The 15,732-nt window shown below is 41.9% G+C and overlaps 1 protein-coding gene across 2 annotated transcripts in view; it reads right to left on the minus strand.

Annotated features, from left to right (window-relative positions):
- The window catches only part of MADD (MAP kinase activating death domain), a 64,126-nt gene extending 48,894 nt beyond the window's left edge, over positions 1–15,232 (minus strand). For both annotated transcript variants that reach the window (XM_019471616.1, XM_019471615.1), the window contains exons 1-10: positions 15,038–15,232; positions 11,601–12,215; positions 8,588–8,891; positions 8,116–8,247; positions 6,742–6,855; positions 4,915–4,995; positions 3,102–3,158; positions 2,172–2,350; positions 1,163–1,398; positions 630–786 (exon numbers count right to left, since the gene is read on the minus strand). In XM_019471616.1, coding sequence (XP_019327161.1) covers positions 630–786; positions 1,163–1,398; positions 2,172–2,350; positions 3,102–3,158; positions 4,915–4,995; positions 6,742–6,855; positions 8,116–8,247; positions 8,588–8,891; positions 11,601–12,215; positions 15,038–15,099 — 1,937 coding nt within the window. In that variant the 5' untranslated portion in view covers positions 15,100–15,232. The remainder of the gene's footprint in view (positions 1–629; positions 787–1,162; positions 1,399–2,171; positions 2,351–3,101; positions 3,159–4,914; positions 4,996–6,741; positions 6,856–8,115; positions 8,248–8,587; positions 8,892–11,600; positions 12,216–15,037) is intronic.
- Between the last annotated feature and the right edge of the window lie 500 nt (positions 15,233–15,732).

Consider the following 15,732-nt stretch of genomic DNA (forward strand, 5'->3'; position numbering starts at 1 on the left):
CTAATGATAAATCCCACTCAGTCAGCATCACTGGTGCTTTGTAGAACGTAAAAGATATGCAAGACCAAGCCTAAAAGATCTCACAGGCTAGCAGAGAATGAAGGATAATAAAACTAGATGCAAAACTCTGGGAAATATGGCCAAAACTACTATAACAAAAAAGTTTACTCTTTTTACTGAACACACAAGGAGTCTCAAGCAGTAGGTAGTACTAACAAGCTTTGCATAACTATGTGCACTGAGCAGAGATTTGAAAGAGTGGTAGGATGGGTAGGAGTACTTGTAGTACTGCAACAGAAATAACCGGAGAAAGAACAGCATGGAAGAAAAAAGCATTAGGGTGGGAGGAAATACCAAATGTCAAGCGGCATATGGGTAGCAAAAGAAAACAGGAAAATACAAATGGAGAATCACATTAAATGAAGGCTTAAGAATACACTAGCAAAGGGTTAAGAGGTTGCTGTGATGACAAAGCAGTGAGACAATTTACTTCAGTGTCAGTATTCTGCCCAGACAGAAGAAATGAAACAGCAGCCTGGCAGGCTAAAGGAAAAGTCTGCAAATGAGAAGTAGGAGGCCCAGCAATCTGAAGTAACTATCACGTGACTAGGGTTATGCTCCCCACTAACCTGTCATCAGTGGGATCAGAGTCTGTTTCTTTCTCTACTGTGACATTCAGCGCTTCAGCCAGCTGTGAATTACTGTCATAGACACGATAGTGGATGGGCTGCAGCTGGTGAGCATACCACTTTGGTTTGTCACCAATTAGTGCTGGGTCAAACATGCCTGCACAACAAAACAAGGAGAGAGTTAATTGAACTCATTTATTGGTGTCAAAGGCTTCATTCACAGTGAGGCTACCCCCACTAAGTCTTGCACAAAGGAAGGGACAGTCTCTACTCTAAGTAGCCTACAAGACGACTTCTCCGTAACCAAACAAGACAAGAGGTAAAATTAATGGGAGGAGTGAGTGGCTAATAGCAGGGCTAACTTGGTAGAAACACATGAGGACATACATAAAAATAGAAAAGTGTTCCTTGAACTGGATTTCCCTGCCCAGCAGGAATAATATGGTGTAAAATTAAGTCCTTCCCTAGAATCTCTCTGCTTTTTAAGTTCCTGCATTACATCCAAGTGCAGGAAAGGCAAGACCAAAACTTACTGTTATGAATTCTTTGGAAAGCATAGTTAGTAGGGTTGAGTGACCATTCTCCAAAGTATTCTACTGCCTGTGTCCTGGAAAGCTTATCTGCAAAAGGTGTTTGCTTCGGCCTAGAGGCAAGAAAAGAATTTGCCTGGAAGGCCACCACTGGTCGCGGGAAGAGACGAAGAGTGCGAGTATGCATCTGGAAACCTTGCAAAACATTTGGCGAGTTGAAGAATCTCACCATAGCAACCCTAAAAAGAAACAGAGGCCAATATATCAGATAAAAACACAAAACACAACAGAAAAGACAACAGAGAGCCTTTAAAAGGTATGCAGTAGGCAATGTTTCAAACCTTTGAAGAATGGTAACCCAGTACGAAAAACTAAGTATTCTTAGATAACACTTGTCTTTAAAAAAAGAAAAAAAAAACCAAAACAAGAAATTACTTTGTTTTAATTTTTAATTTCAACACCAAGACCCACCCAATGAGGGACATTGTTCTCATATCCACTAGCTGAGGTGACAACTAAGTCTCCAGCTTTTTTTGTAGTTCAAGGCTTGTGATTTAAGCTGAGGATACAATATCAGACTGACAAGTCCAGGTAAAGTGGATGATCTGTAGGAACCAAAACAAGAAATTACTTTGTTTTAATTCACCACCTCAACACCAAGACCCACCCAATGAGGGACATTGTTCTCATATCCACTAGCTGAGGTGACAACTAAGTCTCCAGCTTTTTTTGTAGTTCAAGGCTTGTGATTTAAGCTGAGGATACAATATCAGACTGACAAGTCCAGGTAAAGTGGATGATCTGTAGGAAAATGCAAGAAACAAAACACCCCCTCAAGATACATAGTTATGTTCATGCAGTTAACAGATCTGAGATAAACGCTGTAATTTCTGCTCTTTCTTTCCCACGATGTAAAGTAGAACCTGGGACATGCTGCTTCCACCACAGGACCCATAGAAGTGTCTGTGCAAACTTTATGAAGACTCAACACTACCTTCCTGTTCAGCCTCACCTGGTAGCCACATCCACAGAGTCCACATCATTTCCATAGATCAGAGGGTTGAATTCTGTGGAGGGAGTAGACTGCAAATCATTCTGTGGTCTTCCCAGCAGCAGTGGCACCTCCTGCCCCTCTTGGAACTTCTCTAGATTAAGAATGGGCTGAGTATTCAGACTCATGCTGGCCAGTGCCTAACAAAGGACAACATTATGCACACATTCAGCAAGAAAAGTTACTCAAGGAAGAGAGAGATCAGAGCTACCCTGCCCTCTAGGCAATTGCAACATTGTGCATGCTCCATTACTTTGTCTTAAACCATCTCCTACGCTGAGTCACAAATATCTCCAGGCCCTCCTTTATGTGGATTGTCAAAATGATCTCCTCAATGCTGAAACAGTCCTGGAGCCAGCCAAGGGGTAGCACAAAAGTCTACTTTGCCAGATCATTCATGACATGAAAACAGATAGTCCAAATTGGACTACTAGTAGTATGGCACTGTGTACAACTTATTGTAGAGTTATTCCTATGTGTAATTTGAATACATCTTGGTACCTAGAGGCCTTGAAACTTGCCTTACAACTTGGCTTCAACCAGGGAGTTTGATATCCCAGGACAATGTGGAGACACCTTTACACAGGCATCTGCCTGTATCCCTGCAAACCTCCACTTCCCATCTGAATGAGGTCTTAATCTCTCCATAAAGCTACCATCCTCTTCAACCCTCGTAACATCTTCAAGGATATGCACTGGAGCAGCACAAGTGCTAAATCAGTCCTGGACACTCAGACCTAACGTAAGTCTTCCTCATTTCTCCCATTTGCCCACTGAGTCTTCATCTTTTTATTCCAAAAATAAATAAATATATAAAACAAAACAAAAACCAAAACTCCAAAGGAAAATGGTAAAATGGAAAATTGAGGGGAAAAGAATAAAATAAAGAACCTTGTTGTCAGGAGTGAGCAGCTGTTTCTGAGTGATTGCAGTCATGCTAACCAGACACTGGAGGCAAGATGGAAGATCATATGATAACACCAGCAGCCCATCAGAGCCAAGACGAACACATGACCACAGAGAAACAAATGGAAGGAAAAAAAAAAAATATATCTATTACTACCAAATATCACAAATGAGAGGAAATAAAAGGGACCACAAAATATGCACATCTTGGGAGAGAGGTCTAACTGCCCCACCCCCAAACGTTCATATCTGGCCACTTTGGAAAGTGGAAAGGCTGCTGTCCTTATTGATGCAGCTAAGAACTTTCTACTGCAGTTTAAAATCCTGAATTTTATTCATTGACACTACGACCCAAAGGCACACAAAAGTGTTAACCTTAGTGACATGGGCCACAATTTAGTCTTCTCTACTTTGTACAGCAACCAGTAGCGCTCCTTCTCTTTTGCCAATGGTCAACTCTTAATGATAATGCCTATAGGAATACATAGGGATGTAATATGAATTTGGGTGAACACTCTGAGAATTTTAAATGTGTCTTCAAGGAAATTGCAATTTGTTCTTCTGATACCCAACTTTGCCCTAGTGAGAGAGTTTTGCTGAATAGTGCCTGAAATTGCAAGGGGGTGAGGCAGAAGTGGGGGGAAGGTGGATCTAACAAAACTCCAAGCAACGCTTCGCTTCCATCTGTGCTGACAGCAGGTACAGGGGTATCATAGAGGTTACACACTTTGCTCTCCTGGTCTACGAGGAGAGAGAAAGAACAGAACTCATCACATTAGTAACACACTTTACCTTTAGATACTGCATGCAGCATGCATAAGGAAAACAGAAATAAAGAGATAAAACCTGCTTGACACAATCAGCCAGGATGACCCAAGCCGATTAATGGCTTAGCAGGACCTGAGAGGAGAGACTGAGACCTCACACACAGATCTGTGAATGGAGGGGAAACAAAGATGATCATAGCTTGATGGATCAAGTCAGAGTTTGAAGCCCACATGGCAAATGTAAAGGAGGAATCTGGAACTTTCTGCACCACCTGGAAACAAGTTAGCCCCAAACAATAGTAAAAAACAGAAACCATTTGTTGCGTCCAGGAGCATTTCACATTATCCCTCACCTGGCTAAGAAATTAACTGCAGTTATAAGCCTCAGTGACCACTCACTTCTCCAGATTAAGTCTCTCCATTAAGACAGAAAAGCAGCAACTGGATACCTACCACTTAACATCTGTATCAATTGATATTGCTTTTCAAGCTCAAAATGCTGTTGTATTCTAACATGGGGGATGTTCTAACTAACTACAGGATGTAGTCCTGTGCCTCCCCTACAAATGACAAAGGTGGAAGCAGCAGAGACAGCAAAAGATGAAACAGGTAACAAAAATTACAGTGAAGTCCTCTGGAGAAACTACAGAGAGATCTGAAACAAGATAAAAGTCTCAGATTTAGCTTAGTCAGGAGAAGACAATGTTGAAGTCATACAGCTCAGGGAGCTCAAAAGAAGGCACCCCTATAACGTTGTTTAATCAGCCACCCTGTTGATTAGCCCACCTCCACATTCAGAGAAGTAGACCTCTCCATGACTGACCAAGGGGCACCTTCTTGAACAAGAGTGTTCTAGTAGTCTGATACGTTTTCACATCCATCTGATGTGCCAGGATACACACCTGTTTTTAACACACTTTGCTTTGCATTTGCTGACTTGCATTCTTGTCCAGTATAGCAGAAGAGCTGTGCAAGACTACATCTTGCTAAGTTCTACTGAATCTGAGTCCTTTCCCCAAAGTGCTTATTACCTGTTTCAGATGCTTTTTCAGTTCTGAAGCTTCTGGTTCTGGCAGTGCTGGCAAAGATTCTGCATTTGTGGGAACGATCACCTGGAATTAAGCACAGCAACAGACTAAAAATTCGCCAGCTGTAGTCATTTCCAAAACAGAATCTCCTGAATCTCCACCACTCCAGAGACCGAGGAATAAAAGCATAAAGTAAAATAATTAATAAAAAAAACCCACAACACAACCCCCACACACAGACACCTGCATCAATACTTTGCTTTTCACTTCTTTATGGTTGTTATTGTTTACAATATCACAAACAACGGAGGAATTACTTTATCATTTACCACAAAAAAGAGAAGTTTGAATGAACCCACACTCATCCTTTGGAATTTCCATCAATTAGATGATGTTATAACACATTACCCTTGAAATAGCCTTGCTCATGCCCCAGTAGAAAGCGGGATACATAGTCCCATTTGAATCATGACAACCAATGCTGCTGGAAGGCTCTTATCATAGAATCATAGAATCATTGAGGTTGGAAAAGACCTCTAAGATCATCGAGTCCAACCGTCAACCCAACCCCACCATGCCCACTAAACCATGTCCCTGAGCGCCTCATCTACACGTCTTTTAAATACCTCCAGGGATGGGGACTCCACCACTTCCCTGGGCAGCCTGTTCCAATGTTTCACCACTCTTTCAGTAAAGAAATTTTTCCTTACATCCAATCTAAACCTCCCCTGCCGCAACTTGAGGCCATTTCCTCTCGTCCTGTCACTAGTTACTTCGGAGAAAAGACCAACACCCACCTCGCTACAACCTCCTTTCAGGTAGTTGTAGAGAGCGATGAGGTCTCCCCTCAGCCTCCTTTTCTCCAGACTAAACAACCCCAGTTCCCTCAGCCGCTCCTCATAAGACTTGTTCTCCAGACCCCTCACCAGCCTCGTTGCCCTTCTCTGGACACGCTCCAGCACCTCGATGTCCTTCTTGTAGTGAGGGGCCCAAAACTGAACACAGTATTCGAGGTGCGGCCTCACCAGGGCCGAGTACAGGGGCACGATCACTTCCCTCCTCCTGCTGGCCACACTAGTTCTGATACAGGCCAGGATGTCATTGGCCTTCTTGGCCGCCTGGGCACACTGCCGGCTCATGTTCAGCCGGCTGTCGACCAACACCCCCAGGTCCTTCTCTGCTGGGCAGCTTTCCAGCCACTCTTCCCCAAGCCTGTAGCACTGCATGGGGTTGTTGTGGCCAAAGTGCAGGACCCGGCACTTGTCCTTGTTGAACCTCATACAGTTGGCCTGGGCCCATCGATCCAGCCTGTCCAGGTCCCTCTGCAGAGCCTTCCTACCCTCGAGCAGATCAACACTCCCGCCCAGCTTGGTGTCATCTGCAAACTTACTGAGGGTGCACTCAATCCCCTCATCCAGATCATCAATAAAGATATTAAACAAGACCGGCCCCAGTACTGAGCCCTGGGGAACACCGCTCGTGACCGGCCGCCAACTGGATGTAACTCCATTCACCGATTGGTTATCAGATTGGTTTTCTTAGGTAGGGCTATAAGAGACAGGGTCACAATTACTCAGGAAGACAGCTTTATCATTTGTTTGAGGATTTATCTTCTAATGATATAGCCACATGGATTAACTGAAAAAGAATGCCTTGTGAGCAAAAGAAATGGGGAACTTGAGACACAACAAGGAACGGAATCCTAAAGTTTAAGGCGGGAGTGGCAAAGGCAGACTGAGGCCAGGCATTCTTAAATTCTCAGTGGGTACATTGATGAAAGTGCACAGTTCCCTGGAAACAAAGCCACAAGTCCTTATGGGCACCACTTACCCTATTGGTATCCAGGTCAATAAGCCATACATCATCAGGCATTTTGAAATCCAGTTTGTAAAGGAAGAAACTTGCTGGAACACCAATGATATAAGGTGTAGGGGCTAGAAGCAACTGAGAGAAAGAGAGACTTTAATAAGGACACGATATGCATTTGATATCACCATGTTCTTCCCAAATATTTATTTATTAACTACAGTATGTTTATAGCAGAGGAGACGACACACAAAGCATTGATAAATCAGTAATTAATTCCATACAATAGAAACATTTAAACAAAAAAGAAGAATAAAAGCTCCTGCTCAGAGAGCTTCAATTTTCATGGAGAAGAAAATAAATTTCCGCTTCCCGTATCACCTCCCAGGGATGTAATTTATATGGCTGCATGGCTCTCTGGAAAAAACTTAGCTAATCTAATAGTTTGCCACATCTATCATGGACCAAGAAAAAAGATGTTCAGAGTAAGAGCCTAACTAGAGAAGTAGCAAGTCACAGATGAATACACCCTCAGCTCAAACTGAGTCTGTGCCATTGTAAATATGGCTTTACCCTTGCAAGGGCTTCACCCTTACCCTTGCAATGGTAGTTTGGTTTCAAAACAATAACATCTCTAGGAAGCAGAAGAAACGGACGCATTTTTTCAAATGTACATGGAAAACCTAAAGGGAAATTCAGGTTGTTTCTGATAATGGAATCAGCAAAGGGAAAAGCTTTAAATCAGTAAGGCATGTAGCAGCTTGAGACCAGTGGCTTGGGAGGCTAATTTATTCTTTAAATCTAGAAGAGTTGGTCACCTCCAAGGGGCAGTACAAGAACAAACCTGCAGCATCAGTTGCAGGATAGCACTGAAGTAGTAAGATGGCCTGAATTCTATCTTTCCAAGCAAAATAATGAGCTCCTGCAGAGAGCTGACTATTGGTAAAACCCAGGGTCCCAGCTAAAGTAACTCAACACTTCATATTTCTGAGGAGAATAAATTGCAGTCAATAGTTTCTAAACGCTGAATCAAGAGCCCTCAAGTGTCCTTAAATATTACTCTGGACTCTCCCTAACAAACCTTAATACTCAGCTGGGGGGGGCGGTAAATACTCATCATAATATTGTGGATCTATGGCCTTTCAGTCCATTGCTTGTGAACTGCTGTGAACTACTGCTTTGAAGCATACTATTCACTAAGCATGCTTTGAAGATATCCTAAATAAGTGGTGTTACCTACGATTTAAATAGTGCTGCTCAAAGAACGTTCTTTGCAAGGCAGACTTTGCTACAATCCCTAAGAAAACAGCAGGGAAGGAAATAAGGACTACTCTTATATGAGTTTCAGACATTACAGAAACATCCTTTGGAAAAGACCAATAAAGGAAAAATATATACCTGTTCTGCAGAGGCCATGCAGGTGGGAAGCAGAGGGATCACTGGGAACATGTACTCTAATGGGTAGATCATAGCCACAAAGGCCATCACAGACATTGAGAGCGCATTATAATCTCGGGACTGCAATACAACCTGCAACCAAAGAAACTCACATTAGCACTGCAGCAACCATTCCCTTCTAATACTCCCCCCAGGGGTATACAAAGATCACAGCCTGCAGGCCTCTGATTTGATGGCTGTGAACTGGATGACCCTCCATTAATCTGTCTGAAAACAAGTTTCAGGTGTTTTTTTTGAGTGAGAACAAAACTTTTCAAAACGGGAACCTCAGAAGGAGCTATTCCTTCCCCCCACAGACAAACTGATTCCAGGCAGTGCAGGAGACAGCTGTTCTACACGTCCAGCCTACCCTGGTTTTGAAGAGGGCAGAGCGTCCTACATATCTCTCAAAGATCAACTCTTCCCTTCTTACCTTGTGCTCCAGAAGGATGCAGGTCAGCACCTGCAGGCAGGCATCCACTCCCAACAACTCCAAAGGCAGATGTAATGGAAAATCCACCAAGGTGAAGCGGGATGGATCAGGAAGAGCAAAGGTCAAAGCTGGCTGCAACTCATGGGGCAAGACTTCCACATCCACCCGCTTCTGACCAGCAACAGGCATCGGTGAACGCAGCAGCCGGTATATCCAGGCCTCAATCTCCCGCAAGTCGTGTAGCAATGCACTAGACTTTTCTTCCACCAGGAGGGAGCCTGTGAAAATCCGCCACATTGTATCCCTGTACAGGGAGAACAACAAGGTTAATACTCCAAGAGCTTCACGTGACAGCCATTCCACAAGGCTCTTCCAGGGAAAGGGCAGATCCACTGAGAATTAAAAGATGCAGCTAACAAACATTTGGTCACACATGAGAATGGAAGGTAGGGATTTAAGCCTACTGAAACAACCACTGTGGGGAAGTATAAATCTTTCTGTGGCAGGAATCAACACAAGTATGTCACTTCCACCTGAGAGTTAATTCATTCTTTTAAAGGGTTCAGTTAGGTCCAGATCTCTGAAGATCTCTCATCGCCCTGGTGCTTGAAATTCAGCATGCACATAGGATACTCTCGTATCTCGTCCAGAATTGTGGCAGACTTATTGACTGTAAGATTCTGCTTCCAGCAGTCCTACAAACCTTTGCAAGAATAGGAACTAAACCCAAGATAACAAAAATATGCCACACCAAGATCTCCCAGATGTTTTGGCATGATAAAATACTCTTTTTCACCCTATCCTAAATTGCATTGTATCATTCTTAAGAGCGGACTAACCCATGGCAGAAGTGGATGCATTTCAGCTGAGAATATAAATTTCTGAAAGCTGTCTAGAAAGTATTTTGGGTACCTCAGCAAAATAAGCAGCAATTCTTCCATGCCCTAAGCTAGCAATCTACAAACTTGTAGCTCACAGACGGACTGGCCAAAATGCATTTACAGCATTGCTCAGGGCCTTCAGAGCTTCAAAACTTGAAACTGGGTCTGACAAGGGAAGCAAAGTGGCTTGCCTACTTCAGCCCTTAATGTTGTAGCACAGTGAAGGCTGCAAACCTGCTGCAGCCATTCTGCAAAAAACTTCAGCCTGGTAAGTATCTTCAGCTACTATAGCAGATCCCTTAGAATGGTATGGGTTCAAATTAGAGGTTCTACCTTACAGTTCACAACTTAAAAAAATTAAGAAAAAGAAAAAAAGATTGTAACACTGAAGGCTTCAGAAAGGAAGAAAAGTTAGAGAAATTTGGAGGGGTCAAAAGAAGGGCAATTTGAGATTATGCTGAGTAAGTGATACACCTCTCAGGACCTGTGATGCTTCTCATCCTCCACTCTTCCTTCAGCTGCTAGTAATGCACAGGACATTAGGTTGTTAACAGGCATGCTCAGCCTTTTGCAAGCCGTAAGGATTCAGTTTCACCTTTATTCTGCCACCACTTCAAAACTGTTCTACTTTTCCAGGTCACGGCTTGCAAACCACATGGTAATTCAAACCTGCTGCTTTACTTTTACCAGAGATGTATGCTCAGCATTCCTTCTCTTGCCCTCCTCATCTGTCACTCAGTTCTTCTCTTTAAGAATTATGTCCAACAAGAGCAAATTTTTCAAATACCACATGCCATTCAAACACTGGAATACTTTAGCACCCCTTTCAAAAGTCAGATGAGCTCACAGAGTTGAGGAGAATCATGAAATTTAGCTTTTTTCTGCCTCAGTAATTATCAGACTAAACCAAGTGACAAAATAAGCTCCCTTAATACATACTTCCACTGGAGGGGGGGGGTGGAAGTTTTGTTCTGACAGAATAATTTTTTCCCCAACAGTCAGTGGATTCAGGTGATAAATCTGCTAATGCAGGAGTCAGTCATAAGCTCAGGACACTCTCCTAGAACTATTCCAGGGCAGTAACCCAAGAAGTAGGCTACTGCTCTGTGAACGGAACAGACTTCCCCTTTCATGCAAAATGTAAAGAGCTTATAAAGATGAAAATGATAGATGTCCTGTCATTTTTTGCTTTTGACAAGTTTAATTTGGAGTGTACCAAGCTACTTAGCTCACACTATGAGCTATCTCACAGTCCCATCACTCTTACTATTGAGATAATGCCCTCCTTTCTCCAGAGATTCATTTTATATTTTCTCTTTTCATTTAGCATATTGGAAAGGAAAATATCATCCTGAAATGTAGGTGTCAGGCACAATAGCACAGATAAACATCCATGACTGATACACATAAAGACATTGTTCCTTTTGTACCCTACAGTGCAACAGCTTTTGTTAGATACCCAACATTATAATAGCAGATATGTAAGATTACTACATTACATTAAAAATACACCAAGTTCCTGTTAATTTGCTGTTACCAACCCCCATTCCCACATGCTTCCTAGACAACTCCTTTGTTTTCCACGTCTCCTCCCTCTCCCCTTCAAATACTGTACTTTGATCTCTTTCAGCCGTTCCTGCTTCTCTAGTCTTTTTTCTCCCACACCGAAGTTCAGATTGTTTCATAAGCTCATTAAGCACACTTTCATCATTTCCCTCTTGCCCCAAGTGGAAATTCTCTCTGTTATTTCTTGGCTGTTTCTAATTTGCCAGAGAATCAGTCCTGACATACACTGCCATGGAGCTTATATGCCAAAGCAACAATAACAGCATCAGTGCTCAGCTTCAGAAAAGATCGTGCTCCGTCAGTTGTTAGCAGGACAGTGCCTCCTTAGGCATATCAAAAATGAAAATCATACCAGGTTACAGAATAAGACAGAGAAGTTTTAAAGAAATCATCACAAAATTTTCCTTTTCCTACTGTGATCGTGGGTTAAAACAGCAAAAAGGTCAGCCATTGGTGTTTGGCTCCTTCTGCAACCACAGCTGCAGCCACAATTTGCTATGCAGACAATTGCAAGCCCTGGACACAAACAGTGGGAGGAAAAAGTTCTTTCTTCCCCCACAACATACCTCTGCACCCCACGAGGAATCCCCAACTTCTTGCCCAGCAATCTCTCACTACAGCAGTCCACAAGTCTCTTGAGGGTGTACAGACACTCACGAAAGGTGGAAAAGAAGGGATAATGACTAAGGATGCACAGAGAAGTCAGAGTGCTGTTCCGAGAGCGATGGCTGCCTTTGGCCAGACGCTTACTGCGCGGTGATCGATTCACATCTGGGGTAGACTCTGTACTTGGAGCCTGCAGTGAAGAACCGCTCTCCGAACTCTCAGTGCCCACTTCCTCTTGGGGTGCAGATGCATCCCCAGATTTGGGGATTTTCTGTCCCTCCCGAGCTCGATGCCCCCCTGTGCCTTCTCCCTTCTCCTTGGGTACTCGCTTCTGGAAGGAGCGGTAGAAGTTGACACAGATTCCATAGCGAATGACACCTGTATCCTTGTCTGTGAGTGTGAAGACAAAGGAAGTGTCATCACGGAAGCTCATGCGTTTTTGCCGCACGCTCAGGCATCCTTCTGGCTGGCAGAAGAATACAACGTCAGGTGGTAGAGGAAAGTCCACATGGTCTTCTAGAGGGTAACGTCGCAGCAGTTCAGGAGTCTGAGCAACACTATCACTACTTGGCTGCCTACAAAAAAAGCAAACAGAAAAAACATACATAGTTGACTAATGCCAATAAAAATCTTTGGTATCTCCCTACTAAGATGTCAGGAGCCTGTGGGCTCAGCTTCACCTTTGTTTCTTCTCTCTGCTACTACCCAGGGAAAGTGCAGCTTCTCAGTCACTAGCCACAATGCTCAATCACTAGCACAAGGCCACAAATGCAGAATGGTTAAATAAAAAAGTCTATACCATCATTATCAAGGCCCAACAAGGAGCCTGTTCAAATTTGACCGAGAAAAGAATTTTCAGGAGTATGTTTTTCCCAGGAGAACATCGTATTGTCATGTTTCCCTGACTTTGATTTCCAAAATGAATTTAACCGCACAGGTCTCTGGGCAACACTTGGGTAGGAAATACACTGTCCCTCTCCAAATATAGTCAGATGAAAACCCCCTGGATTTCAGCCATTTATGAACAAGATGAAAAATTAAATGAGAAAATCCAGTATCAATTCCTAACTGGGAAAAACAAGAATTTACTAGGAAAGAACTCAGACAAAGGGTGGAATGATACAGACCTCATCCTGTAAAATTTTCATTAAAAAGTTCTAGCAACCATAGATACATATATTTCTGCGTTTGATTTTCAAGTTGGATTTGAAGCGTAAGTTACTATAAAAGCTGGGTAGTAACATGCAGACCTATTTAACACTGTGGCTCACCAACCTTTGTACCACAAATCACTAATGGAACACAAAAACAGAAAGGCAATACTGTTTATTCCTAATTTTCCACCAGAAGAACAGATTCTTTCAAGGTATTAACTATTTTCCTACCACTACTTTTCCATGAAAGTTACTGAAAAACTGCGGGAGAAATAGTATGAGATCCACATAGTGAAGGAAAAAAATATGTCCCCAGAAAAAACCTCTCTTTGGTTTAACTCCTTTGCTTAAAGTCTGATCTCTCACCATTTTCTAAAGTAATTGGCATTTCGCATCATGTTTACTAAATGGGATGTAGGAGACCTGGCTCCACCATCACTCTCCTATGGGATCTCATACAAGACATTTTCTCACCTTGATACTTTAGATTTGCCCATTTCAAAATACGAATGACACTTGCTTTTCTCTCATCTGAGAGGTGAGAAAACCCAAACAAGTAGTAACAGAATATTTGTAATTTACAAAAGAAAATCACTGGTGTAAATAGCTCTGCTGACTAATTCTCCTCAACTAATACTTTATTAAAGAAAAAGTAAAAATGCTTTAATAATAAAGCATAAATTGGTAACAAAATTTATACTGCCTGTACAGTTAAGTACTGAAATACTGTACTGAAAAGTAAGTACTGAAAAAAAAAAAGAAACCCTAAAAAGCTTTTATATATTAGTGGACACAACTAATGCATCATCTGCTGAAGAAGAAATGTCAAATAATGCTGGTACTGTTTAGAGAGTCTATTTGGCAATAAATGGTTAAAAAAAAAGTCATCAACAGAGTACCAGTGAATATATCATCAGTTCATGCCTTTGCAGTAATATTAGCTACAAAGACGGAGTCTTCTCAGACATCTAGAAAATCTGCATCTAATAAAAGGGAACACTTCCAAAAGGCATTACTATTTGTGCACGGTGGATAACAAGATGTAATGGTAAAGGCCACATGGAGCTCTAAGGACTTTGCAGTAGAAGCTACTTCAGTCAGCTCCATCTCTTATCATAGGCATTTGTTGAAGTGCCTAATGAGACAACAGACCTCTGAGCATTAGCAATCTAGCTACCGCTGCCCAGCAAAAAGCAAGAGAACCGTAGGAGTCCAGAAGTCATGCTAGCAAGTTTCTAAGTGAGAACATCAGACACTAAGCATCACTGGGGGAGGCAGTTAACATTTCTTCCTCCTTCTTTTCCTAGTCGGTGACACAGATATGGAAAACTCGGTTATTTTTCTACAGACAATAAGAAGTAATTAAACTATTAAATTATTCTGTTCATAAAATACAATAATAAAAATAATTATTACTTAGGATTATGTCATTTCCTCCACTTAGCCTATTTAAATATTGCACTCAAAGTATTCTGAAAAGAAAGCAGGAGGTAAAGCAACAGGCTGATGCACATAAACCACTGATATTTAGAAATGAAAGTAAAATAGACTTTGGAATACACCCATTAAATAGACTGGCAGAAAGTTAGTGCGTAAACTTTGAATAAAGAAAAATAACATTTACTGAGCACCTGTGTATTTGACAAACAACATACACATCAACCCCACATTTCATATACGCTTTAAGTAAATAAGCATAACATTTTATCTATTGACAGTTAACAAGACTTTAAAAAAAGAAAGCATTCATGTCATTCCTATGAGGATAAATGAGTATTAGAGGGAAAAACAGCCAAGTAAGGCAAGTTCCAGATTTTTTTTTTTTTTTAAACTGAGTTTACAGACTACACTTCAAAAGCTAGAAAAGTAACCCCAAACTAGTATTTTACTTGCATGTGGCTTTCAGCATGTTCATGTGAATCCCTCTATGCTGATGCCAGTAGAAGCAAAGAAGTTCAGACACACAGGCTACCAGTCAGTCATATATAAATTGGCTTTTCTTAGTCACTCTTTGCAGACCCTTGAAAAGGAGTCTAAAGACCACAAGTTAAAAAACTTTGGCTGCACTAGTATCTTTCAAAAAGTGCTCTGGCCCAAGCAGATGCTCCCAATACGATAGCATTCTGCATGCATTCCAGACAGCACTTCCTCAGCACCAAGCAAAGCTTCATCAATGGATGCTAGGCTATTTATCCCCGCTCTACTGCCCATACAAAAGCACTGCTGAGACTTTTTTACATTACCTGGCTCCAATGATCACAAGATAGTCAAGTAACCGAGGACAGATTTTCTTTTTCTGCACCATTGTCCTTGACGCCCCTCCCTATGTCATCTCAGTGAATTTCTGTTCATCGATCCAGTAGTCAGTTATCCAGTCAGCCGTGATTGACTGCCTTGGGGAACAGAAACTGCTTGGAACTGTCTGGCAAGTCCAACCTATGATCAAGAAAAGCAAGAGTGTCAAAGGCACAATCGGGAATACAAAATACATATAAGCAACTTCATGACCTTAATTACATTCCCAAAAAGCCTCAGTGTTCTGTGCAGTCATGGCCATCCACGGATCTCTCTCTTCATGAGTATAAAACCACAACCACATGCCCACAAAAGCACAGAGCTGAAAAACACACAAAAAAGTACACAAGGATCTCAAGAAAGACCACAGACAAAGAAGCATATCACTGGCAAAGAGCTATTCATGAAATGGTTCGAGGCAAAAGTATTGTTTAGGCAAATCCCTGGGATTTCTACAGTGCTTGGGAAAGGAGCTTTAATTGGCAATTCTGTACAGTTAAACGTGACTGAAGAAAAAAATGCAACCTGAACTTTAGCTGTCCGATAAACAGAATAACTAAAGAAGGGGTAATATCAAGAGAAGTCCAATTTGATATAGAATCATAGAATCGTTTAGGTTGGAAAAGACCTTTAAGATCATCAA

The sequence above is a fragment of the Aptenodytes forsteri genome, unplaced genomic scaffold (assembly GCF_000699145.1).
Source record: "Aptenodytes forsteri isolate BGI_AS27 unplaced genomic scaffold, ASM69914v1 Scaffold146, whole genome shotgun sequence".
Classification (NCBI taxonomy): Eukaryota; Metazoa; Chordata; class Aves; order Sphenisciformes; family Spheniscidae; genus Aptenodytes; species Aptenodytes forsteri.